The 25,153-nt window shown below is 44.7% G+C and overlaps 1 protein-coding gene across 2 annotated transcripts in view; it reads right to left on the minus strand.

Moving 5' to 3' along the window:
* The window catches only part of SLC35F3 (solute carrier family 35 member F3), a 351,050-nt gene that overhangs the window by 102,530 nt on the left and 223,367 nt on the right, over positions 1–25,153 (minus strand). Inside the window, exon 1 of one of the 2 annotated variants that reach the window (XM_032242318.1) lies at positions 4,854–5,210. The exons of the other annotated variant lie outside the window; for it this stretch is intronic. Coding sequence (XP_032098209.1) covers positions 4,854–4,929 — 76 coding nt within the window. The 5' untranslated portion in view covers positions 4,930–5,210. Of the gene's footprint in view, positions 1–4,853; positions 5,211–25,153 lie in introns of those variants that run through there. 2 annotated transcript variants of the gene reach the window in all.

Raw genomic sequence — 25,153 nt, forward strand, 5'->3', positions numbered from 1 at the left:
TGACCGTGCTCCCAGGAAAAGCAGTTCCAACAAATGTTTAGCCATCAGCTGGAATGTGGTGACAAGAAGAATCATGAGGCCACATCCAGGGTCAGCAGGAAAGAGTATCCTGTGAGGTCAGGTCATTTTGGCAAAGAAGGGGGTAATGATGGCAAGCAAGAGTCCTGCATAGGGGCCATGTGTGTTCCAGCCAGAAGTGAGTTCACCCTCAGCTGAAATGCAGCATTTACTTTATAATCCTTCCACAGAATCAAAAACATTGCATTTCAGCCAGCATGCAATCTTCATTTGTGTGCTTTCTGACATTCTCACTCCTTTGGAAGCTCTGTTGGATCAGGGATTGTATTTTACCCCTCTGAGAATCCTTCCAAACATCTGGTTCATTCTCTTGCATATATTAGGTAAAATATTTGATCACTACATGAATGCCTGTTGTCACTGAAGTTTCAGTCCTAGGGCTAGCCAACCAGGGCAATATTTTGGGGTGGGGGAAACTCTTTGGCAGTATACTTCTCAAGAATCCTCTTGGACTGAGCCAGCATCTTGAGTCTTCACATACCGTTAATCGAGCATTCTAGGATAAGTCTTATCCTGTTGACAGGAACCAGGTAGCCAGACCTACTCCAGGGGCAGCTGACACCACCCAACACTCCCAAAGCAGAGCACTAAGAATATGACACACAGCCATGGGTCCTGTGAGCCCCCATGGGGCTCCCAACCACTGAGTTATACTAGTTAGATTACAGTGGGAGCTTTAGGGAGCATTTATTGAGCATCTACAAAGTGCCATGAGTTGATATAATTCTCTCTCCTGCTCAACTGAAACGCAGTTGTACAAAGGTCTTGCAACTAGGTAGATACAGATTTGAAGCCTGGGATCCTTGCTTTCTAATTATAGGACCCTCTGAATGATTTTCTGAGCTTCAGTTTCCTTATCTATAAAGTTGGATAACAATAATTACCCTGGCTTAGGGAAAAAAATAGAGATAATGGAACAAGCTGTCCCAGCATAGTACCTGCAATATAGTAGACATTCATCAGCAAAAACTATTGGTTGAATATTAAGAGCAACATATCATCACTGCTTTTTTCCTAGGAGAGAACTGATTCCTGGAGAGCTTTACTCATTAGCCAGAAATCACTCACCCAGTGTGACAGCTGGGTAGACCCAGTCCACCTAATTCCAAAGCCCTCCCCCTTTCCACAACAAGACGCTTCAGGCCTCCTGGGGGAATTCCCTGTACTGTTCTCGACTATTAATTCCTACTGAATGTGATTTCATTGAACATGAATGAGCTGACCGTGAGTATAGAGGATCCCAGTCAGCACTACTCCCTTAGAAATGTGCTGCTGATCAATGCTCTGCTTCTGAAAGGAAAGCCAAGTGAAGGATCTGTGAAGACAAGGTATGTTGTCAGATGTGATAGATACCATCGATCTTGCCAGAAAGCACTTTTCAAGCCTTAACCCCTATCTAAGGCCCAGCCCCCTTTCCTCACAGGCCGAGCCTTTGTATTCACTGTTCTCTCTGCCTGAAACTGTCTCTCCTCCCCTTTGTACCAACAAGCTTTCTCATATCCTCCCAGCCTCAGTTCAATGCCTCAGAAGTCCTCCTCCTCAGAAAGGCCTCCTCCTTAGAATGTCTCCTTCTTGGAAAACCCTGTTCCTCAGGAATATCTCCTCAGACAGGTCTCTTCCTCAGGAAGTCTTCCTTCTTAGATGGCCTCCTCCTCAGAAAGGTCCCTTCTCCTCAGGCCTCCTCCCCAGGAAGGCCTTCTTCTTAGAAGCCCTCCTTCTCAGAAAAGCCTCTTCTTCTCAGGAATATCTTCTCCTCAGAAAGACCTCTTCTTAGAAAGGCCTCCTTCTCAGGAAGGCCTCCCGCTCAGAAAGGTCCCCTCAGAAAGGCTTCCTCTGTAGAAACCCTCCTCCTCATGAAGGCCTCCTCCTCAGGAACACCTCCTCAGATTGCTCAACTCTCAGTGCCCCTGTGACATTTTGCTTTTAGTTCAGTACCAGAACTTACTACTTTGCATTTGATAGTTTATCTATCTGTATGTCTCTTCCCCCTAGACTAAAACACCCTTAAGTGAATGAAGCTAGCTTTGTTCCTTTTTGCATTTCCAGGGCCTTGCTAAATTGTCACAGGACACAGAGTAGGGTTGGGTTAAGTATTTGTTGAGTAAATGAAGTCATCTTGCCCATCTTCCTGTGTTTGGGTTTAACCAAGCATTGCCTTTTCTATTTTGGTTTTATATGTACCACATGCTGGTGCCTTCTTGCCTCCCCTTAGATGACACACTCTGCAAGCTAATAAATATTCCTCGCTGGCTGCATTCCACCCCTGTAGCCTGTCTGCCATCCATACAGAAACACCCACAGCATGGGGACCACCTTGCCCTGTGCATTCGAGTTAAAACAAAATGATTCAACACTTCCAAAACCGGCACAGAAGATGCAAATGGTTTCCAAAAAATAGACCAAAAGCCAAACTGAATAAAAACACCAAAGGAAAAAAACAGGCAGCGAGAAGGAGCTCTATGTGAGCCAGGAACACCAAGGGCAGGTTTTATCAGGCCCCGATGGGCACACTTTTGCATGGAATACACATAGGTATCCCACGCAAAATGCCACTGGGGGCTTGCTAGAAATTTTCAGCTATTTCTACCTTACTGCATTTTCTCACAGCTGCTGAAGTAGGTTGTTCCTTCTCTCTTACATTTGAGGAAACGGAGGCAGTGTTTCTGATTTACACAAATCCAACTGCAAAAGGGGCAGAGCCCAGCCTCGATCCTCCATCTGACCATTTCTTAGTTCATTACACATTTCCATTATCCACAGGCATTTATGAGGGAATGCTGGTTCCAAAGCCAAGCCCATGGTGAGGCAGTTGCTGGTGTTGTATGCACAGCATTTTTTTTTTTTTTTGAGGGGGGTGGTTAGAGGGAGATAATTCTCATTTTTATTCCCTGAAGGCAACCTCCAGGCTTGACCATAGGGAGGTACCTGTGCCTTGTGCGCCACTCACTGCCTCCTGCAGCACCTCTGAGGCCACAGTACCCAGTTCAGGTAGTCCCACCATCCGCATCCAGCCCACTTCCAGTGCAGTTCAAACCTGTCCTGCTCAAGGTGGGCTGGGAGTGTCCCAGGGAGACCCCTGCTGCTGCAAAGCGGAAGCAATCTGTTCTACCAGCAGGTAGGAGTGGGGCAGCTTCCACAGGACCCTGTGAGTGAGCAGACACTCACTCCCTGCTTCCCTCAGAGAAACAAACAGCCAGCCCTTCCCTCCCCAACTCACACATACATGTGGGCAACGTCTGGGAGAAGGCTGAGAAATACAAACCCCTGGAAGAGGCAGCATGTGCACTAAACTCAGGTGTAGAGGACTGATAACAAGTCATTCCTGAGGTTGGGATGGAGGAGAGAAGACAGCTGCAAGAAGAAAAGAAAACCCAACCTCCCAAAGATAGAAAATGATAAGAAACAGGTAAGTAGGTACAGTTCAGTGCAAACTGATGTTCTGAAAAAAATGCATGAGTTTTGGATCAGACAGCCCAGGATTCCATTCTTGCTTCATCACCTATCAACTGTGGGTCTAGGACAAATTAATCCACCTTGCTGGGCCTCACCGTGCCCCTCTGTAGGATGGGGGTCATAGGACTGGGACAGCTGTGTGGACGGCTGAGCTTGGAGCGTACAATTACCAAGCCAGCCTCTGTCTTATCCTTGCTGGTTCTGAGATTTATTGTAATAAACAAGAACCCATGAATGGAAGCAGGGTCCACAGAAGCCTAGAGAAGTCTGGGCTCCAGGGAAGGCAGAAGCCAGGCTCTGTTGGAGCCCACAGCTGCCCTTCACTTACTGCTGGTGCTCATGGGCTCTGCTAGCTCAGGACAAGCAAGAGCCTAGAGGCCAGCTCCTGGGACCAAGGGGTGGTCTGCCTGCCTCACCTAGCCAAGGTAGCTTGCTCCCGGGAGAGGGAGTTAGTCGTTCCACCTCTGCCTCCTGGGAGGAGGAGCGAAGAGCTGGGACTGGTCCCTCTGCCCCCTTCTCCATTGGAAAGCAAGGCCCCTTAGGCCAGCAGAAGCCAGTTGTGTCTGAGGAAGCTCTTTTCCGTGGGCTGCTTCTTCCCCTGCTCTCTTGCTCACATTTCCTGGGTGGGAGCAGTTCCAGGCAGAAAGGCCAACGCAGGGAGGAGGACACCGTCTGGGGGCCTCTCACAGCCCTTCGGATCCCTCTCCAGGACCGGGAAAAGAGCCTGTTTACAGGCTGCTGCGGGCTCTTCCCTCACCTGTGCGCCCCGCCCATTCCCACCGAGCAGGACAGTCGCCTGGCTGGTGGCCGGAAAGGCTTTGGAACCGGCAGGAGAAACGTCTCCTTAGCCCGCTGCAGCCCTCTGTCGCCTCCATCAGCCGCGGGCAGCACCTCTGGCCGGCCTGGGGGTGAGACACAGAGCCCCACACCCGGGCAACTCAAATGTGTATGTGGTGGGGGGACACTGGGAGCGGCAAGACGACCCCCTCCTGCCGAGCAGACAAGAGCCCCAGGACAAGCTGGGATGGAGGTGAGGGTGCAGCTGCTGCCACATGCGCTGGGTGCTGCCCGGAAGGAGAGGCTTGGGGAGCCGGGTGCTCGCTCGCCGCGGCAGCTCTTGCCCGCTCACCAGGGAGCTCAGGGCAGCCCCCGAAGCTGCCAGGTCCCCCCACGCAGGCGGCGGTGCGCTGCACTGCGGAGCCGCGTCCTGGGGGAGCAGCCATCCCCCACCCCGGCGCCCCGCAGCCAGGCGGCCCGCCTCAGGGTGGCAGCATCCCCCGGCTGGGGTGCAGGGAATCCCGGGCGAGGCGGCCGAGCGTTACCTTCCACTTTGGTGAGGGTCAGGACCGGACTGTTGCAGGCGCTGAGCGGGGCCACCCGGGCCGAGTGCTTCTTCATGATGAGCCGGCCGCCTGCAGGAGTGCTGCCGCCGATCGCCTACATCCTGGGGCCGGCTGGAGCGCGCCTCTCCCGGGCCCTCGGCCGACGCGTCCCTCCTCCGCCCGGGAGCACCAGCGGCTCGCCCCTCTCAGTCGCGGCCTCCCCGGCTGCCCGCCGGGCTCGGGTCGCCGCGCTGCTCACTGCGGCGGCCGCCCTGCCGCGCACATCCTCCCCGGCCGCGCAGCCAGTCCACACACGCGCGCACAGCCTCCTACTTCGAGGTTGCTGCAAACTCCAACGTCACGTACAAGTGCACTCCCTGCTCCCACCCCGCAGCTCACCTGCTCCGCCCTCCTCCCCGGGACGCCCAGCCCCGCAGCCCTCGTCCCCCTCTTCCTCCCAGCCAGGTCCGGACTGCACCTCTGGCCACCACCTCCCTGAAGAGCCCTTTAAAAGGACCAGCGCCTGCGAGGAGATACCCCGAGAACTTAAGCCTCAGTGTTGCAGAAGTTTAAAAACAGGGAGTGCTTGACTTTGGCTGAGAGTTGACTCGTCACTGTGCAAAGTCCTGAATTATTTCACAGGGAGAGTTAGAAAAAGGCAAAGCTTCCCAAGGCTGGCATTCACTTCTTGAGTCTAGAGGCACATTATCTTGTTTGGCCCCGTGGATAGCTCTCTCTCTCTCTCTTTGTGAGATGGAGTGGGGAGAGGAGGCAACAATATGTAAATACCACAGAAGCAAAACAGCTGCAAGAAAACAAAGGCTTGAAGTGATTTCTGCTCCCACCCCACTGCCTCAGTCTGGAGATACAAAGTCGCCTGGGAAGCAGGAAAGCTCCCTCATCACCCAGCTCCCAGGTTCTTGCTTCAGCTACAGGTCTGACATTTGCCTTTGCAGGCACCGGCTTCACTGCCCTCACTCAGACACAGCTGTAAGCTATTGGCCGATGGTGCTTGTTAAAAAGCTTTGTTATACCTACCGCATCACTCGCCAGCACAATCCCTGAATGATCACTGAGTCCGGAGGGGCATTTACCCCAAGGCAGCGCGTCATCAGAGGTGACCTGCCATCATCCCTGCAGGTAGGACACACGGGACTCATGCAGCCCCAGAATGCCAAGGGCCTTATATTCATCTTCTTTACACACGCCCGACAGTTGAGATTCAAGGTGGGTTTTGTTGTTATTGTTGGTTAGGTCTTTGCCCAGAATTTCAGAACCTTCAATACTACCTGGTTTCCTGTCTCAAAGTTAAAATTTCATTGTATTATGTCATTCAAGTGCCCCCAAGGGTAGCTCTGTGGCGTGGTACAAAGGGAGAGTGAAATTCAAGCAACAGGGTTTCCTAACTCAGCACCTACCAGTTGTTTCTGATGACATCCACCTGCAACCCCCAGATCTCTGGCGAAATGGCTTCTACTCCTAGGATTGCTCTTGTGGGATTCCTGTTATTACTTGACCTCTTGAACAGCTGTAATGAATGGAATGGCCCTGATCTCCAAAAGGTCAGGGCTTCTCAGCGTTTCTTTCCCATCACTACAGCCAAGGAAAAGGTATTTAGGGTCCCTGCAGAGCCCTCTAGTGGTACCCCTCCACAATATATGCCTCTTACAGGAAAACTAGGAGTCTTCTAAGACTCCAGTGATGACACTACAATAAGCCAATAAGTCATTTCCTTGTTTGGAAAAATTAAACTCAAATAAGCTTCAAGCAAAAGAATTACGTATTGTATATTAAAGAGGATTATTTTACTGCAAAATAATACTTTTATATGTTTAATCAAGTTCATCAGTAACATTATATACATAGTAACTAAAACAAATAGAATAATTGCACACATTTTTGAGCACTTACTATGTATTATTTAATGTTAACTGTCATATAAATAATTTCATTTTCTACTCTCAAAAGTTCTGTAAGATTGTTATCTTATTTCATAGATGGGACAACTGAGACGAGAGAGGATAAATAAAATGTCGCAGGTCACAGAGTGAGTAACTGGCCAACCGGGATTGAAATCCAAGCGTGAATTATTCAAAAGCCTGAGCTTATAACCAATATGTAATTCTCTTACATGTTGGAGATACAAAATGCAAAAATTCCACATCGCTATTCCAAGTCAACTGAGAGATATATGTCAGGTTTGAATGTGGTTTTGATAGATTTCACTGTGTCTGAGCATCCGTACCCTCCTGGGGACACTGGCTTATCCTCGTGCTGATTTGGGTCTCCCTCAGCACTTCACGTTGGCCTCTACACACTCATTCTACTGGGCAAGTCGCAGTGACAAGTTGTATTAGTCTGTTTTCATGCTGCTAATAAAGAAATACGTGAGAGTGGGAAGAAAAGGAAGCTTAATGGACTTACAGCTCCACGTGGCTGGGAAGGCCTCACAATCATGGTGGAAGGCAAGGAGGAGCAAGTCAGATCTTACATGGATGGCAGCAGGCAAAGAGAGAGCTTGTGCAGGGAAACTCTCCTTTACAAAACCATCAATTCTCATAAGACTTATTCACTAACATGAGAACAGTACAGGAATGACCTGCCCCATGATTCAGTGACCTCCCACAGGGTCCCTCCCATAACAAGTGGAAATTCAAAATGAATTTTGGGTGGGGACACAGCCAAACCATATCACAAGTGCTCAATAAATATTTGTCTGTTTTTAAAATATCTACTTTCTGTTTAACGCAATGTTGTGTACAAAGTCAAATAGTTAACAAATATTGTTAAAGATCATTAGATCTTTTTTTTTTTTCACATGCAGCTTAACCCAGGAGTTTTTGGTACTTGGGAGGTCATCACCTCCTCATGCCTGTTAACTTCTGCTTACTGAAGAGGAGTTACTGATTGCCATTTCAACTGCTTCCCCTTAATTTTAAGCACTCCATGCTGCTTCTATTTTTCATTTTTCATACTCATCTCCAACAGTCCTATGTGCTCTGTGTGCTCTGTTGCTTCAACAGCTGCCCCCCACCCTACACTGCTCAAAAACCAAACTTCCCATACTTCTTTTCAAATCAGGAGTTTTCTGTCTGCTTGACCACATGAGTACAGATATTCCTTAAGTAAACATTTCTTTTTGGGAATGAGATGTGGTGGAATGCCTATTTCAAAACTCATATAGACAAAATTATCGAGGAAGTTAATGGTGTACTGGCATATGAGCATGCATTACTGTTTTGAGAATTCCAACAATTTAAAGCTTCACCCTGGAGTTAGATCGTAATAACCTGCTCTGAGATACTTAGAAAATTGCCCAAGTCCCACTTAAAAACTCAAATCTCACATTCCCCTGCCCCGCCCCCCGCAAAATAGTGCCAATAATTCTTTCAACAAAGAGAGCTAAGACCCCCTCATGTATCAATAGCAACAATACTGTATAAATAATATCCAGATAAAAGGATGGGTCATTTGACTTCTGACCCCTATTCCTCTTTTGAGGGTATTAGCATGAGATAATATCTGGGTGAGATCACTGGGTATCTAACTGTCTTAACTTTAGTATTATAGGAGCTAGGAAAAGGAACTGGGCTTTTTCAGGCTTTACTCATTAAATAGGGCTTCCTTGTCATCTTCTAAGAATGTACTGTGCAACAAACAGTTTGCTCATCAAAGCCAAGTGTCTCCTCAGCGATGTGCAGTGGTGTCTATTCTGATAGAAGCCTGTTCTTTATCACTAGCCCCACTCTCCTGTTTGCTTTTTCACTGATGTGGCTGGGAATTGGATGGGGCATTGAATGACAATTTGTGGTAGTCTGGTATGGCAGACTTTTCAAGAGTGACTGGGTTTTGTGATCTCAGCAGCAGTCTGGATACTGAAATGGGTGTGCTGAGTAGATACAGAAGGGAACAGATGCAGAGCTCACATACCAGGAGCATACGTTTCATACTCCTTGCCTCCTTCCAACTCCTCACATGCAAACCATGGAAAAAGGAGGTAAAACAGGAGTCCTAGATAAGAAGGAAGTCAAAATGGCCAGTTTCCCCAACCACCCAGGGGCTGTATTGAAATTGCATTGAATAGACCCCCCCAGGGCTAGGGCCCAGCCATGGCCCTTTAGAATGAGAAAGCAGACAGGCCTGGGCCCATCATCAGGAAGAGGGTGGCTTTGTTGGGCCCATTCCTCAGATTCTGCAGGTTTGTTACTCTTCTTCCTGGTACAGAGTTCCAGCCAGGGTTGCATGAATAGCCTCTTCTTGCCGTACTTGGACTGGTTCACACATCCGCCATCCTCCGGGTCCTCTGTCTAGTCATTCCCATGCAGGGATATATAAACATCTATGGCCCCACTGCAAAATTCCAAGAAGGCATCAATCCATTTGCTAGAGTTAAGTGATACTTATGATTCCCTTGAGACTAAACAGAGCATGGAAACTGCTTTAAACTATAGCCAACAACTTGATTTTGAACTCCAGCTCTTCCAGTAAGAAGCAGCCAACCTTGAGTGGTCACTAAGTCTCCTCTGGCTTCAGTATCCCTATTTGGGCCTGAAAGAATTGGACTCCATTGGCAGTTTTCCAGCTGTATACTTTTCTTTTCTTTTTAAAAAGAGACAGGATCTTGCTCTGTTGCCCAGGCTGAAGTGCTGTGGTGTGATCATAGCTCACTGTAGCCTTGAACTCCTGGGCTCAAGCAATCTTTCCATCTAAGCCTCCTGAGCAGCTAAGACCACAGGTGTGCACCATCGCACCTGACTAATTTTTAAAAGTTATTTCTTTTGCAGAGATGTGAGCTCACTATGTTGCCCAGGCTGGTCTTAGACACCTGGTCTCAAGCAATCCTCCTGCTTTGGACTCTCAAAGCACTAGTATTACAGGTGCAACCTATAAACAGCCCAAACTTCCTCATTCTCTGCAAAGCAACTCTACTTTTATTTGTTGGGGTCCTATGTTAGATTTGGTTTATAAAAGAGATGTTATGGCTAAAGAAAGTTTAGAAAACCATTGACTAGATAATCTCCTAGGTTCTGTTGGCCTTTAAAATCTGGGGTGTATGAAATTATCGTTCTAGATATTACAATTGTCACTGCCTACAAGGATCTTTAAAAAATTCTTTCATGAGTATCTCTAGTTAATTAAGTAGATTCTTGATTTAAGTGGTTTTTTCACTTTTTGACATAGTCAGAAATACATTTTACATTTGTCAAAAGTCATGCGCTAAAAAGGGCGAATTTTATGATTTGTAAATTACATATCAATTTTAAAAATTGGCAAAAATACATTTTACATCACAGCTTTTACACACAAATGTGTATGCATGTGTGTGCATGTGTATAATGATACATATACACATTTGTATAAACATATGGTGTGTATATATCCACACGAACAGATATATAACTGATTAGTTAATTATCGCTCTTACCACATGTGAGCACACTATTCTATCCATTTTGTTCTGTTTTTTGTTTTGTTTTATTGTTTCACTGCAAAACAAAACAAAACAAAACCACTGATTGTTATCAACTAAATTTGCTTTATTATGATACATTCATGGGTCATAATCTACCTGGTTTGAAAAATACTGTTAAAATTATATTCATGTAAATTAAATGAAGACCTTTACTTAATGTGTTCAGAATAAATAGAAAAATGTTAAATCCAGCTATGGTTTTCAATCAACATAAAATAGACCACTTTAATTCATTCACTCTGAACTTCCAACACTGTTTAATAGTCTTTCACAGTATTAAATAGTGAAAATAACAGATTATTTTCATGGTTACTGGTGTTTAAAAATAATCACTTAAGTGGCTGCAGGACCCAGACATGGAATTTCACCCCAATACATCAGTCCACAATATTCAGAAGCCTCCCGAGTGAGGCAAACACTGGTGTGTCCAACAGGAGGGAAAGGAAGCCTAATGATGGCCAAGAAGTGGACTGCCATGCACTGGGCAGCTCTTTCCCCTCACTTGGCAGGGGTCGTTGATATCCTTTCAATAACTCTAAGTGCAAGGGCAGGGAAACAAGAACCTCACATGTCTCTTTTCTTCTCCAGGCAGCAACATGCCTCAGGTCCTACTAGCGTCCCATGAAGATTTCTCCTCTTTCTCTAGGGAGGAAACCCAAGGCTGAGTAACTCCAGCTAGAGACAGGACATTGAGAGGTGGGCCCACTGGGCTTCCAGACCCATCCCCTGGCCCCTCCGGATTTGCTCCAAGTGACGACACAGCGGCTGACCCTGTGGTGATGCTGGAGTCCAGCATCAGGATCATGATGACCAAAGCAGAGGCATGGAGATGGAAGAAGGGTGTCCACCTGCTTGCTCTGTAAATCCAGGTCAGGGGCCTGTCCTGTGCACAGTGGCAGACACTAGGTGTTGGCTTCTGGAATAGTGTACCATGGCACAGTGGAGCTGAGCAGGGCACCACCCTGGCAGTGGCACTGCTGGGAAGGAGCTCCTGGGCTGAACCCCTAGGGGAGAGTGGAGCTCCCTTTCCTGGGACCTTCCAGAGGTCAGCTGTGTGGCCAACACAGAGAGTCAGGGTGTCAGGACTAACACAGTGTCTAGCACACAGTAGGTGAGAAATGATAGTCCTTTCCCATTGGGAAGTGGTCATGCCAGCTTCCAGAAATTCCTTCCAACAGTGTGAGTCAGTACAGAAAGGGGACACTGCTAATACACACTTTTTCTTGAGCAAGTTACTTCATCTCTTCATGATCAGCCAGATGTCTCTTCCAAAATGGAGATAATCATAGTGTCTGCCTTCTACCGCAGATACTATTGTGGTGAAGGTTAAAAGAATTAATATATGTAAAGTGCTTATAATAGTACCTGGCAAATAGTAAGAATCAATACACATCAGTCTTTAGTTTCAGTCTTTTACATAATGGAAAGAGTCATCTCTGATTTGGTGTCTAACACAGTATATAATAGGTGTTCCAAGTAAGAAGAAAGAAAAAAAGGAAGGAGGAAAGGAATGAGGGAGGGAAGGAAGGAAAAAGGAGGGAGAGAGGAAGGAAGAAAGAATGGAACGAAGGAGGAAGGAAGAGAGGAAAAAATATAAAAAAGGAAGGAGCAAGGGAGAAAGAAAGGAGGGAGGAAGGAAAGAAGGAAGAAAGGAAGAGGGAGGGAGAAAGGATGGAAGGAAAGAAGAAAGGAAGGAAGGAGGGAGAGAGGAAGAATGGAAGGAGGAAGAAAGGAAGGAAAGAAGAAGGAGGGAGAGAGGAAGGAAAGAAAAGGGAAGGAAGGAGGAGGGAGGGAGAAAAGAAGGAAGAAGGAAGAGGAAGAAAGGGAGGGAGGAAGGAAGGATGGAAGGAAGGAAGAAGGAGAGAAGGAGTAAGGAAGGAAAGAAGGAGGAGGAGGGAGGGAGGAAGGAAGGAGGGAGGAAGGAAAAAGGGAGGAAGGAAGGAAATAGGAAGGAAGGGAGGGAGGAAAAAGGAAGGAAGGAAGAAAAGAGAAGGCGGGAAGGAGAAGAAAGGAGGGAGGGAGAAAAAGGAGGAAGGGAGGAAGGAAGGAAGGATTGAAGGATGTAAAAAAGATAAGGGATGGAGGCAGGCTATTAACAGGACCCAGAATTCTAGAATCTTCTAGAATTTCCTGCTTTATCCCAGACGTTCCTTTGCCGCCTGCCTGGCAACAGGAGTGATGAAGCCATGCTGTCTCGTTTCCCTCTGCTCAGGCCTCTGTGTCTCTCTCCCTGGCTTGATCTCAGAGGAAGTGTTTTTTTGGAGACCAGGGCATCGGACTCAAGGTGAGGAGGGAGATCAGATGCCATTTAGTTCGGAAATAGCTGCCTGCTTGTGTTCCGGATGACTCATCGACCACAGCTGGCCTCCAGTCAGATTCCTCTGTAGAGTGGGAACTAGAATACTGACCCAAATCGGATCCTTGTCAATGCTAGGAGACGGCTCCATTGGCTGGTGTCTGTTTCCAAGGGTGAATCAAGGGGATTGGCCCTCAGGCTGGGCTTGAGTCGGAAGAAGATGTCTGGGTTTGAGAAGGATGTTGCTGAGGCTCCACTCCTTAGTTATTCCTGAGCACAGGCTGGCCAGGACCTGCAGGCAAGTCTTGTTCAATGAGGTCCTCAGAGGCTCAACGTTGGGCAGACCCAGTTTCAGAAGTCCTGATCTCTGAGACAGGGGCCTCCTATGCACTGCGAAGCCCTTTGCCTCTCTCCAAAGGCAGCCATCATGTTCTGCCTTGCTCTCGAGTTATTTGTATACTTGCTCCAGCCTCAGCTGGGCTATCAACTCTCTACAGCAGGGTCCTTGCTATAAACAGGGTCTCAGTAATCATTGTTGAGTGAATGAAAGTGTGGAAAATCACTAGGGCAGAGAGAAGCAGGACTTTTCCCGGGGTCAAGGTGGGCAGGTCTTTGGAGGCAGGCAATGTCAGCCCTGAAAACAGTCCCCTAGGAACCAGGAAGGGAGCACCACACAGTGAGAACCCCTTGGGTGCCAGCTGCCCTGGGCATCCTGCTCCTCTCACGGACCCTCATCCCTGCTGGCTTCTTGCTGCTACCCGAGAAACTGGCTCTCCTCCTTGATTGCCTGCTTAGGTGAGTGATCTAGGAAATAACCAGGCCCTCTTAATGACTGACCCAGCTCTGCTGTTCCACTCATCATATAAACACCAGATGCCTCCAAAGATCACAAAAACTCTGCAGTGTTTTTCACGTAGGAGTGGTGCAGTGGGTTTACGAAGTGTCACACGGAGAGGTGCTGAAAACTGCTTATCACATCTCCCTGCCTCTCCGCATTTCCTAGCTCCCCCAGCTGCCACATGCCCCCTCATCCCTCCAGCATCCTCACCAGCAAGTCCTTCCTCCCCCACCCAACCCCATCCACACAGTGCCCTCATCAGCAGGTCCTTTCTCCCAACATGGCCTTCTCCTCCTTCCTCTACACGGACTCCTCACCCGCCACCCCCTGCACCCCCACCCCCCTCCCCTGGTCATCTTGGGTAAGAGTAGCCTCTTGGGAAGTGTCTTCTGTTATCTGCTCAGGCGGGGGGAGGCCCCTAGATTGCTGGCTCCTAAAACCCTCCTCCTTGCTGTGTTTGCTGTCCTGAGGGCTTGGTGCTGGCTTGCTTTGTCTCTAGTGAGGAACTTTCTTCCGGATATTGATGCCAGCTTCTCTCCACCTCAAAGAACAACTCGCTCATAGCACTGGGTTTGACTCTTGGCCTAGTTTCTTTTATTGGAAGCCCTGAGGCCCTTCTCTAGGCTTCTAGCTGTCTTCTGCCCCTCAGACTGGCTTCAGAGAAAGGTCAGAGCCTGAGTGGAGTCCAGCAGGCCTAGAGTCTTCAAGTGGGAGGGAGTTCAGGTACAACTCCCGCATTCCCGGTGCTAGCTGTTCTCGGGTGTTGCCTCTGTTGCCCAGGCTGGAGTGCAGTGGCGCAATCTCAGCTCACTACAACCTCTGCCTCTCGGGTTCAAGGGATATTGGGCACTGTCTCTTGAGCTACCACCTCACTGAAAGCAGCCATTCTGTTTCCGGTGCTGCGTTCTGCTTAGTAACCATGAAGGTGAGCTCTGATCAGTAATACTCCCCAAAGGCCTGACATGCTGAGACCATTAACCTAATAGCATGGCTCATTCTAGTCCACTAGAACTGTCCTGGGAACTCACCGAATGGGAACGAACATTTTGCATATCACAGATTGCCAAATGACCCTCTTGGCCAAAAAAATATAAAGTGCTCCAAAGAAATAATTGTGTCTTTCCACCAATAAGCACTGAGAATGGCTCCTTCTCCCTTGTTTTTCACGTATTTGTTGGCTTACCCTAGGCGTTTAGAGTCAGTCGTATTCATAAGAAATTGTACTAATCACCAGAAGAGTAGCTGCACGAAAAAGGGAGAGAGATATCCCACAGTTTAATCAGATTTGAGCAACACATCTTGCTTTTTGCAAAAGCAAGCAAACAACCGAAAATCCTGCTTAAGGCAAAGACTGTTCCTTGCTGTGAAGCAGAAAGAGAAGGTCCTGCCAAAGCTGGACAAAAGCAAAAACAGATGAGGTGTAGAGGTGTGTCCTCCTCCCGAATGAGCCACTGTGAGTCATCCTTTTTCCCAAAGATGGATTTGTTAGTGTATAGCAAAAAGTCAACTGAATCCCCAGTAATCCCCTGAGTTCTCAGCAGGGTTTGGAGGGCTAAATGTATACATGATTTGTTCCTAAAATTGTCTAGTTGGTGCCACAGTATTTCTGCCTCGTGGATTCCTACACTACCTTCTAACAAACAGTTCCTTCAGCACTAGGACAAAGGTGAGCTTCTCAGGGCTCCCGGGGTGCATCTGAAGTGATGCTTTGGGGCCATAGCAATTGTGAGCAGCCTGGAGCCCTCAGCAGGGGAAGTCACGCTGGGTTTGTGTTTTCCAGAGTTTATCATCAACAAGATAATAATGTTCTAGCTTGATGGGAACCTTTCGACATGATCTAGTCCAAATTTGTTTTTGGATTTTTGTCAATCTTTGTTTCGCTTTTAAGATGATTGTCTTTAGAAATTCCATGTACAGCTGATGAGAATAAAAATTGATATATCCTTTTTGAAGGTTGATGATATATATCAAAGTTGTGGCCTCATATTCACTGTTTCTCTTTCTAAACTTTTTTTTTTTCTGAAAAACAATCTGATGTGAACATAGATATGCCACAAAGATGTTCATCCAAGTTTTATTACTCTTAATACACTGGAAATAACCTAAATGTTCATCAGAAGGGGAATGGCAAATAAAGCATGGTGTATTTACTCAAAAGAATATAAGCTAGCTGAGAAAATGTTATTCAATAACACAGGGAGAATGCTGGAGAGGAAAAAAGGTGTGCATTTTACAGCCCGCAGAATCCTTATGCATACTACATATTCCCTTCATATGTGTCTCATATCACTCAACATATATGTGTACATGTTATCTACATATTATCCATACCTAGCTCATATATTCAGAGAAAAATGGAATAAACTTCCACTTTTTAAAAGTTTTCATGTCTTCTAACTACCACAATTAACAACAGTGAGTCATTCCCTCTCTCCTTGAGACTTCTCTGTCAGAGAAAGTTGTCTACTTTTAAAGTTCAGTTCACTGGGGAATTGTGTTGAAACCATTCTTGACGCTTAAGAATAGTTTAACAGGTCTAAAAAATGAGTCTCTTGTAAACAGATACAAATGATAATAAAAATGAGAAAAGTCTTCATGAACTGGAATGTGTAAGATAAGAAGGAAACATTTTTCTCTTTTGAAATATTTTGACAATTTCTGTTTTTTAAAATGTAATACTCCTTTACGTCTGTGCTTTTAATGTCACTGTCCCTTTGTCTTTTTATAAGTGTTTATTATAACATCAAAAGTAAATGAGCACTCTCATTTTCCTTATTTTAAATATTTTGTTTTCTTACACCCTTTTTATTTTTTCTTGCAATATAAATTTTCAGAACATGCTGGTAATGAAACATGAAGAAAGGAGAAGGTGAGAGATGCTTTTAATAACAGTATTGCATTCCTCTGATAATTCCTTCAGGAATGAAGAAATCAGGCTGGGTGCAGTGGGTCACGCCTGTAATCCCAGCACTTTGGGAGGCCAAGGCAGGTGGATCACGAGGTCAAGAAATCAAGACCAGCCTGGCCAACATGGTGAAACCTCATCTCTACTAAAAATACAAAAATTAGCTTGTCATGGTGGCGCATGCCTGTAGTCCCAGCTACTTGGGAGGCTGAGGCAGGAGAATCGCTTGAAATAGGTGGAGGTTGCAGTGAGCCGAGATCGCACCACTGCACTTCAGCCTGGGCAACAAAGAGAAGAGAGACTCTGTCTCAAAAAAAAAAAGAAATGAAGGAATCCACACCTAGAGTTCTGAGCTGGGGAGAGTCATTGGTTGCTCTTCCACGCAGGTGCAGCTCTCTATTGGTGGTTTAGCAAGGAGCAGTGAGTTGCCTTTTTTTCTTGCTGCTTCCTTCTGATCCAGTCTCACTGAGGCCTTTCCTAGCCCTCTCCCCCATCTCTTCATTCCAGCTGACATAAGGTTTTTGATTTCTCCTTTGAGTATGCATGAGTGAAGAAGCTATTGTATTGTTATCTTAGACAGGAGCATGGGTAATCTCCTCACATCCTGGCCAATCTCTGTGGTTTCCTGGCACCTCAAAATGACAGCTGATTGAAATACGGAGGGCTCCCGCTCATGAAGGAGGCTTGTGCTCTGGCAGAGTGGTGGGAAAAACAGCAGAACAGCCTCTCGACACATTGCCTTTATTCCTTTCAACATGTCTTTCGCAGGTATTGGCTTCAGGGGCACACAGGTAGGAAATTATTATTTAGATACAGTGTTTATAAATGGGTTTGTGGCTGCCGGTGATACATTGTTTATCAATATAAATACTTCTTGGTGTGGAATTATTTGATTTTGATATGTCAAAGCTCAACTGAATGAACTATGACACAATTCAAGACTTCCCCCTTGTCTTTTGACTTTTTTTCTTTGTCACTGTCTAAAACATGACCCTGTTTATTTGCACATACCTTTTTAAAATTTTTTTATTTTATTTTTTAAATTTCCCACCCTCACTTCCTGATAGGCCCTAGTGTGTATGTTGTTCCTCACCATGTGTCCATATGTTCTCATCATTCAGCTCCGACTTATAAGTGAAACGTGGTGTTTGGTTTTCTGTTCCTGCATCAGTTTGCTGAAGATAATGGCTTTCAGCTCCATCCATGTCTCTGCAAAGGACATGATCTTGTTCCTTTTTATAGCTGCATAGTATTCCATGGTGTATATGTACCACATTTTCTTTATTCAGTCTATCATTGATGGGCATTTAGGTTGATTCCAAGTCTTTGCTATTGCATTTGCACACACCTTAACCCCTCCTATAAACCACTGCTTGCTTATCGTAAAACTAAAAAGTGGAAAAAGCCACAACCCAAACCAAAAACATCATCAGCAGAAAACTACCAGGCATCAAAACCCATTCAAGTCTTGTATTCCACTCCTGGGGGTGGGGACTGTCCTCAGAAGAGCTCTCTGCTGAGCCGAATTTATGGGAAATACTCACAGGAGAAGCTCACTGATTTTTATTTTAATTTTGATTGCTTATTTAAAATGAGTGGGCATTAAAAGTTCTATTATAGCTGGATTCTAATTTGGGATTTGTAGCAACCTAACACATCATCTAAGATATGAAGGATGTTTGTAACTTGAAAATCTGTCTCCGGCACTGTCATTCTCAAAATTTAAGGCACATGTAACCATGGTACTGGCAGCTTTATTTGATTTATTAATGGGATGGACAACATGAAGCACAAAAAGTTTTACTCGACCATCCTTGGAGCTGGTTGAAGCTATCAAATATGTCAGCTTAAGTTGTTAGCATGAAGGAGAATCTAAAATCACTTTCATGGCAAAATAGCTATAATCCTGCCCAGAAATGATTTAGGTAAACACAAGTTTGTCTTCATCCAAGCACATTACATATTAATTCATAGGACACTTCTTTATGAATCTAAATAGTAGTGATCAAATCACACTGGGATTTGGAGTACATGGGCCCAATTCAGTTGTGAGGCATGGAGCCTCTCCTGCATTTGGTGACTGTTCTCTGCTGCTTTCTGGTGGACTGTGGGTTATGGCTACAGCTGATATACCGTGCTCCTGCAAAGGAGGGTCTAGACACTGTTTAAGAGCATAGACTCTCTGAGGTAGAAAGGGTTTTGGAAATCATCTTGTATATCACCCGCAGTTTGGGACAGGAAGGAATAAAACTAAGAAGATGAGGGAGAAACAAAAAACTATGGCTATTCTGGGAACACTAAATAGAAGCAACCTAAATATACCTCCAGAAGTGCACAAACAGCCGAAATGACGAGGTCTGTCTCACAGCTGCAGCTGCAATGAAGCCGAGAGTATTTGAGATTGATGGGACCTGCCTGCATTTCAGAGACTCTTCTGGAGGTAAAATAAAGAGGCCACTCCTTCTTGGATATCAGTTTTAAACTTTGGACAAGATTCAGGAAATTTATAGTGTCTTTAAAGTGACTCTGTTTTTAGAAAAGGAAATTGCGCCTTTAGGAAAAAAAATACTTAATTTTAAGAAATGAAAGGCCATGTAAGTGCTTCCCAGATCCAAGTGGAAGTTTTTGGGAAAACAAGGGACTCCTGGGGAGAGGTGATAGGTGAATTGGGGCATCTGGTAAGGCTATCAGGCAGTTTTGTCAGAAAGGAAGGTAGTAGGCACAACAGCAAACTCATACTTCCTGCCGTCAAAGAATTGACAAGAGAACCCATGGAGCAGGAGAAATATTTGCAAATCATATATCTAATAAGAAAGTTGCACCTAGAATATGTGAAAAACTCTTACAACTCAGTAATAAAAAGACAGCTCAATTAAAAATTGGCCGAAGAGTCTGCAGACGTATTTCCCCAAAGAAGATATACCATGGCCAATAAACACACGAAAAGATGCTGAGCGTCATTAGCCATCAGAGAAATGCAAATCAGAACCACAATAGACGCAGTTATCTTTTTGACATACTGATTTTAATTCCTTCAGCTCTATACCCAGAAGTGGGATTACTGGATCATATGGTAGTTCTATTTTTAGATTTTGAGGCTCCTCCATACTCTTTTCCGAAATGATATTAACTTACATTCCCACCAACAGTGTGTTTTTCCCGTTCCTCTGCACCTTCACCAGATGCATGCTATTATATACCTTTTTTATAACTGCATTCTAACAGGTATGAGGTAATAGCTCATTGTGGTTTTAATTTGCATTTCCCCGATAGAGATGTTGAACATTTTTTCATATGCCTGTTGACCATTTGTATCTCTTCTTTTGGCAACTGTCTGTTCAGGTCCTTTACCCATTTTTTAATTGGATTATCTGTTTTCTTGCTATTGAGTTGTTTGAGTTCCTTATTGTTTTGTATATTAGTCCCTTATCAGATGTATGATTTGAAAATATTTTCTTCCAATCTGTGGATTGTGTCTTCATTCTGTTAATTATTTCCTTGGGTGTGCAGAAACGTTTTATGTTGATATAACCCCATATGCCTGTTTTTGCTTTTGTTGCCTATGCTTTTGGAGTCAGCTAACAAATCACTGCCAAGACCAATGTCATAAAGTCTTTCTCCTGTGTTTTCCTCTAGGAGATTTACAGTTGCAGGTCTTACATTTGTCTTTGAGCTACTTTGAGTTGATTTTTGTATATGACATATGAGATAAGGTCTACTTTTATTCTTCTGCATGTGAATGAATATGCAGTTTTCCCAGCACCATTTATTGAAGAGACTGCCCTTTCCCCACTGTGTCTTCTTGGCATCTTTGTTGAAAATAAATCGTCCATAAATACTTGGGTTTACTTCTGGGGTTTATATCCTATTCTATTGGTTGGTGTGTCTGTTGTTATGCCAGTGCCATTATGATTTTTGTTTTCTTTCTTTTCCCTTTTCTGTTTTTTAAGACAGGGTCTTACTCCATTGCCCAGGCAGGAGTGTGGTGATGCAGCACAATCATAGCTCACTGCAGCTTTGAACACCTGGGCTCAAGCAATTCTCCCACCTCAGCCTACAGAGTAGCTGGGACTATAGGCACACACCACCATATCTGGCTAATTTTTAATTCTTTTATAGAGATGAGGTCTCACTATGTTGCCCAAGCTCGTCTTGAACTCCTGGACTCAAGGAATCCTTCTGCCCTGGTCTCCCAAAGTGCTGGGATTATAGGCATTTGATTATAATGTAGCAGGAGCCGTGGGAAACGGATCTCCGGAACACCGAATACAGGAGGAAAAGAGTTTATTCGGCCAGGAGCCTGAGCATAATTTGTCCAAAGCTCAGCTCATCTAACAAAGGAAGTTCTGCCTTTATATAGGCTTATACTTTAGATATTACACATGGAAGAATCTTAGGTTTATAGCTTTAGAAATAGCATATAAAAAAGGTCTCGGTTTACAGCTCCAGGAATCACGTAGGAAAAGGTTCCAGTTTACAGTTTTAGGACTCACATGTGAAAAGGTTTCTGTTTACAGTTTCAGGAATCACATATGAAAGGGTTCCGGTTTACAGTTTTAGAAATAGTGCCTTCCGGAGAGTTTCCCCAAGACCAAGCCTGCCACCTACAGGAAGGTGAAGCAGGAGGCACCAGTCAGTCAGCCTTTTCTTCTATTGAAATGCAGTGTGATGGTCAAAGGGGAAGTTCATCTGAGATGCCTGGGTCTCCCTCTTCAATAATAGCTTTATAATATATTTTGAAATCAGGTAGTGTGATACTTCCACTTTGATATTTTTACTCAAGATTTCTTTGGTTATTTAGGGCATGGTGACCACAGTTAATATTAACGTATCATATATGTCAAAATTGCTGAAGAATAGATTCTTTACATTCTTGCCACAAAAAAATGGTAAGTTAATGAGGCAATGGATATGTTAACTATCTTAATCTTCCTACAATGTATACATAAATCAAAACATCACATTGTACCCCATACATATAATTATTAATTGTTGATGAACAAAACTAATTAATTTTAAAAAACACAATGAGGTAACACTTCATACCTACTAGAGTGGCTAGAATAAAAAAAGCAGACAGTAACAACTGTTGGAGAGGATGTAGAGAAATCACGGTCCTCATCCACTGCTGGTGGAAATCCACTTTGGAAAATTGCCTGGCACTTCCTCAAAAGATTCAACAGAATTACTATACTACCCAGCAGTTCCACTCTGAGGTATATACCCATGAGAAATCAAAACATATGTGTATATACAGAAACTTGTGCATAAATGTTCAGAACAGTATTACACATAATAACTGAAAGTGAAATCCTTCCCAAACATCAACGTTCTGCTGTCTCATCCAGCACCCCTTTCTAGGAACTGTTTCATCCTTTTCAAGAAACACTGTACATAATCCATGCAATCAACACGAAAATGACCAAAAACGCCTTCACAGGAACCAATTTCTTACTTGAGCAAAAGGTGCTAATCAAGAACACCTATTAACTGCTGTGCTAGGTATTTCTTCCTTTTTCCTCTAAAATCACTCCGCTGCCAAAGTTGAGACTCACAGGTTAACCATCTCTCAGATGCCCTGGAGCACAAGCTGGGTTCCCCAGCCCAGCACACCTTCCTGTGTTTATGTTTATAGCATATCACAGGTGAGGGAAAGATCTGACAGAGGCTTCTCACAGCCAAGTGCTAATTATGACCAGAGTTTGTGTGGCTTATTGGGGAGTAAACCTATTTGATCTTGTTAAGAATAAAAAACATAGGTGTTCTTTAGGATGTTTCTGTTTTTCTTGTTGGTCTTTCAACACAACAGATGTGTTATTGCTGCAAACATGCTCACATTACAACCTGATGCTAGTGCTTTTGAAATTTCTTTTCCCTCAAATTGATGTCATTGAGTTAAGGCCAAAGAAGATTCTAGCATCTCTGCTGTGCTCCACTTTGCAAGGATCTCAGCCCTCTGTGGGGAGTGAGAGCAGGCTTGGGGGCTGAGCTCTGCTGAGCTGCCATCCTCTACCCTGAGGTTCTTGTGGGCAGAAGAGCCGCCCCTCTCATTTCCCTCAGCACCCTTCCTGCTTCCTCTCCACACCAGGGAGTGATCATGGAGGGGGTTCCTCCTCCTGTTAGTCATTCACTCATTTGTTCATTGGTCCAATAAGTGTTTTAGGAGCACTTACAATGTACCAGGCACTGTGCTGGAGATGGATAGACTCTCTCCTTGACCAGGTTCCTCTAAGCCCTCTTCTCCATTATATGCTTAGAAACGTATGTGGGCATCTCCAGAATCTCTTCTCCAGTGATATAGGAGGAGTTAACTCACTATTACCTCCCTCATTTTTGCCCTAGAAAGACTTGAACAAACTTTAATAGAGTTTCTAACAGCACAAGGCCTTATGCCCCTGATGGCCCTCCCCTCCGCCTTGAAGTGATAAAGGTTCTGTCCACATATGTCCTTGGGTACTTCCCACTTGCTGATTTTCTTCCGGGGTGCAATTGGTCTTTATTCTCCTAGAGCTTGAATGCAGTTTTGATGAGCCACAGCTATGTCCCCTGCTCAGAAAAAAGTGTCTTGGGGTATCCACATTAAAGCGGCCGGGAGGGTGTTGAAAGTATGGCGGCCAAGAATGGCTCCCAAAATATATACTCTTTACAAATGTAGAAAAATCCATCATCTGTCTGTCACCTTAATTGCTCCTCAGCACAACTGGGTGCAGTGTGGGCCAACAGGACAGGAAACAGGAACACGGATTAAAAACCAGAGTTGGGGCCGGGCACAGTGGCTCATGCCTGTAGTCTCAGCACTTTGGGAAGCCAAGGCGGGCAGATCACGAGGTCAGGAGATCGAGACAATCCTGGACAACATGGTGAAATCCCGTCTCTACTAAAAATACAAAAATTAGCTGGGCATGGTGGTGCACGCCTGTAGTCCCAGCTACTCCGGAGGCTGAGGCAGGAGAATTGCTTGAACCCGGGAGGCAGAGGTTGCAGTGAGCCAAGATTGTGCCACTGCACTCCAGCCGGGCAACAGAGCCAGACTCTGTCTCAAAATAAAAAAAAATAGGCACATAAACCAACTGAACAGAATAGAGGATCCAGAAGTAAACCCAAATACTTCAGCCAACTGATCTTCAACAAAACAAATAAAAATATAAAGTGGAGAAACAGTGTGGGGATAACTGGCAAGCCACATATAGGAGAATATAACTGGATCTTCATCTCTCACCAACAGAATATATATAGACTATTTATCAGAACATATATGTATGTATGTATGTATGTATACACACACACACCATGGAATACTACTTAGCCATAAAAAGGAATGAATTAATGGCATTTGCAGCAAAACTGGAGACTATTATTCTAAGATAAGTAACTCAGGAATGGAAAACCAAACATCACATGCTCTCAGTCATAAGTGGGAGCTAAGCTATGAGGATGCAAAGTCATAAGAATGATGCAATAGAATTTGGGGACTCAGGGGAGAGGGTGAGAGGGGAGTGAGGTATAAAAGAGTACAAATTGGGTTTAGTGTTTATTGCTTGGGTGAAATGGGCACCAAAATCTCACAAATCACCACTAAAGAACTTACTCATATAACCAAATATTACCTGTTTTCCCAAAACTTATGGAAATTAAAAAATGAAAAAGTTCATGCAATCAAAATAGAAAGAAAGAGTAGCTCTAAGACCCACATAGGTGTCCACAAGACCCCTTAAAGGCTTAGAAATGTATGTGGGCATCTCCAGAATCTCTTCTGCAGTGATACAGGAGGAGGTAACTCACTATTACCTCCAGCACATCTGGGTCTTAGAATGCTCCAATTCTGTTTATTTTTTATTTTTTGTATTTTTAGTAGAGACGGGGTTTCACCACGTTAGCCAGGATGGTCTCGATCTCCTGACATTGTGATCCGCCCACCTTGGCCTCCCAAAGTGCTGGGATTATAGGCGTGAGCCACCATGCCCGGCCTATGTGCCAATTTTTATACCAGTAGCATGCTGTTTTGGTGACTATGGCCTTATAGTATAGTTTGAAGTCAAGTAGTGTGGTGCCTCTAGATTTGTTGTTTTTACTTTGTGTTGCTTTGGCTATGTGAGCTCGTTTTTGGTTCCACATGTTAGGATTGTTTTTTCTAGTTCTGTGAAGAATGATGGTAGTATTTCAATGAGAAATTCACTAGATTTGTAGATTGCTTTTGGCAGTATGGTCATTTTCACAGTACTGATTCTACCCATTCATGAGCAGGGGATGTGTTTCCATTTGTTTGTGTTGTCCGTTATTTCTTTCAGCAGTGTTTTGTAGTTTTCCTTGTAGATGGTTTTCACCTTTTTGTTTAGGTATATTCCTAAGTATTTTATTTCATTTTTGCAGCTTTTGTAAAAGAGGTCAAGTTCTTGATTTCTCAGCTTGGTCACTGTTGGTGTATAGCAGAGCTACTGATTTGTGTACATTAATTTTGTGTCCCAAAACTTTGCTGAATTTATTTAATAGTTCTAGGAGCTTTTCGGGGAATCTTTAGGGTTTTCTAGGTTTGCAATCATATCATCAGCAAACAGCAACAGTTTGTCTGCCTCTTTACTGATTTGGATGTTCTTTATTGCTTTCTCTTTTCTGATTGCTCTAGCTAGGACTTCCAGTACTATGTTGAGTAGAAGTGATGAGAGAGGGCATCCTTGTCTTATTCTCAGAGGGAATGCTTTCAACTTTTCCCCATTCAGTATTATGTTAGCTGTGGCTTTGTCATAGACAGTTTTTATTACACTGGGGTATGTCCCTTGTATGCTGATTT

Source organism: Sapajus apella, unplaced genomic scaffold (genome assembly GCF_009761245.1).
Source record: "Sapajus apella isolate SASKATOON/1434 unplaced genomic scaffold, GSC_monkey_1.0 scaffold49, whole genome shotgun sequence".
In the NCBI taxonomy this organism is placed as follows: Eukaryota; Metazoa; Chordata; class Mammalia; order Primates; family Cebidae; genus Sapajus; species Sapajus apella.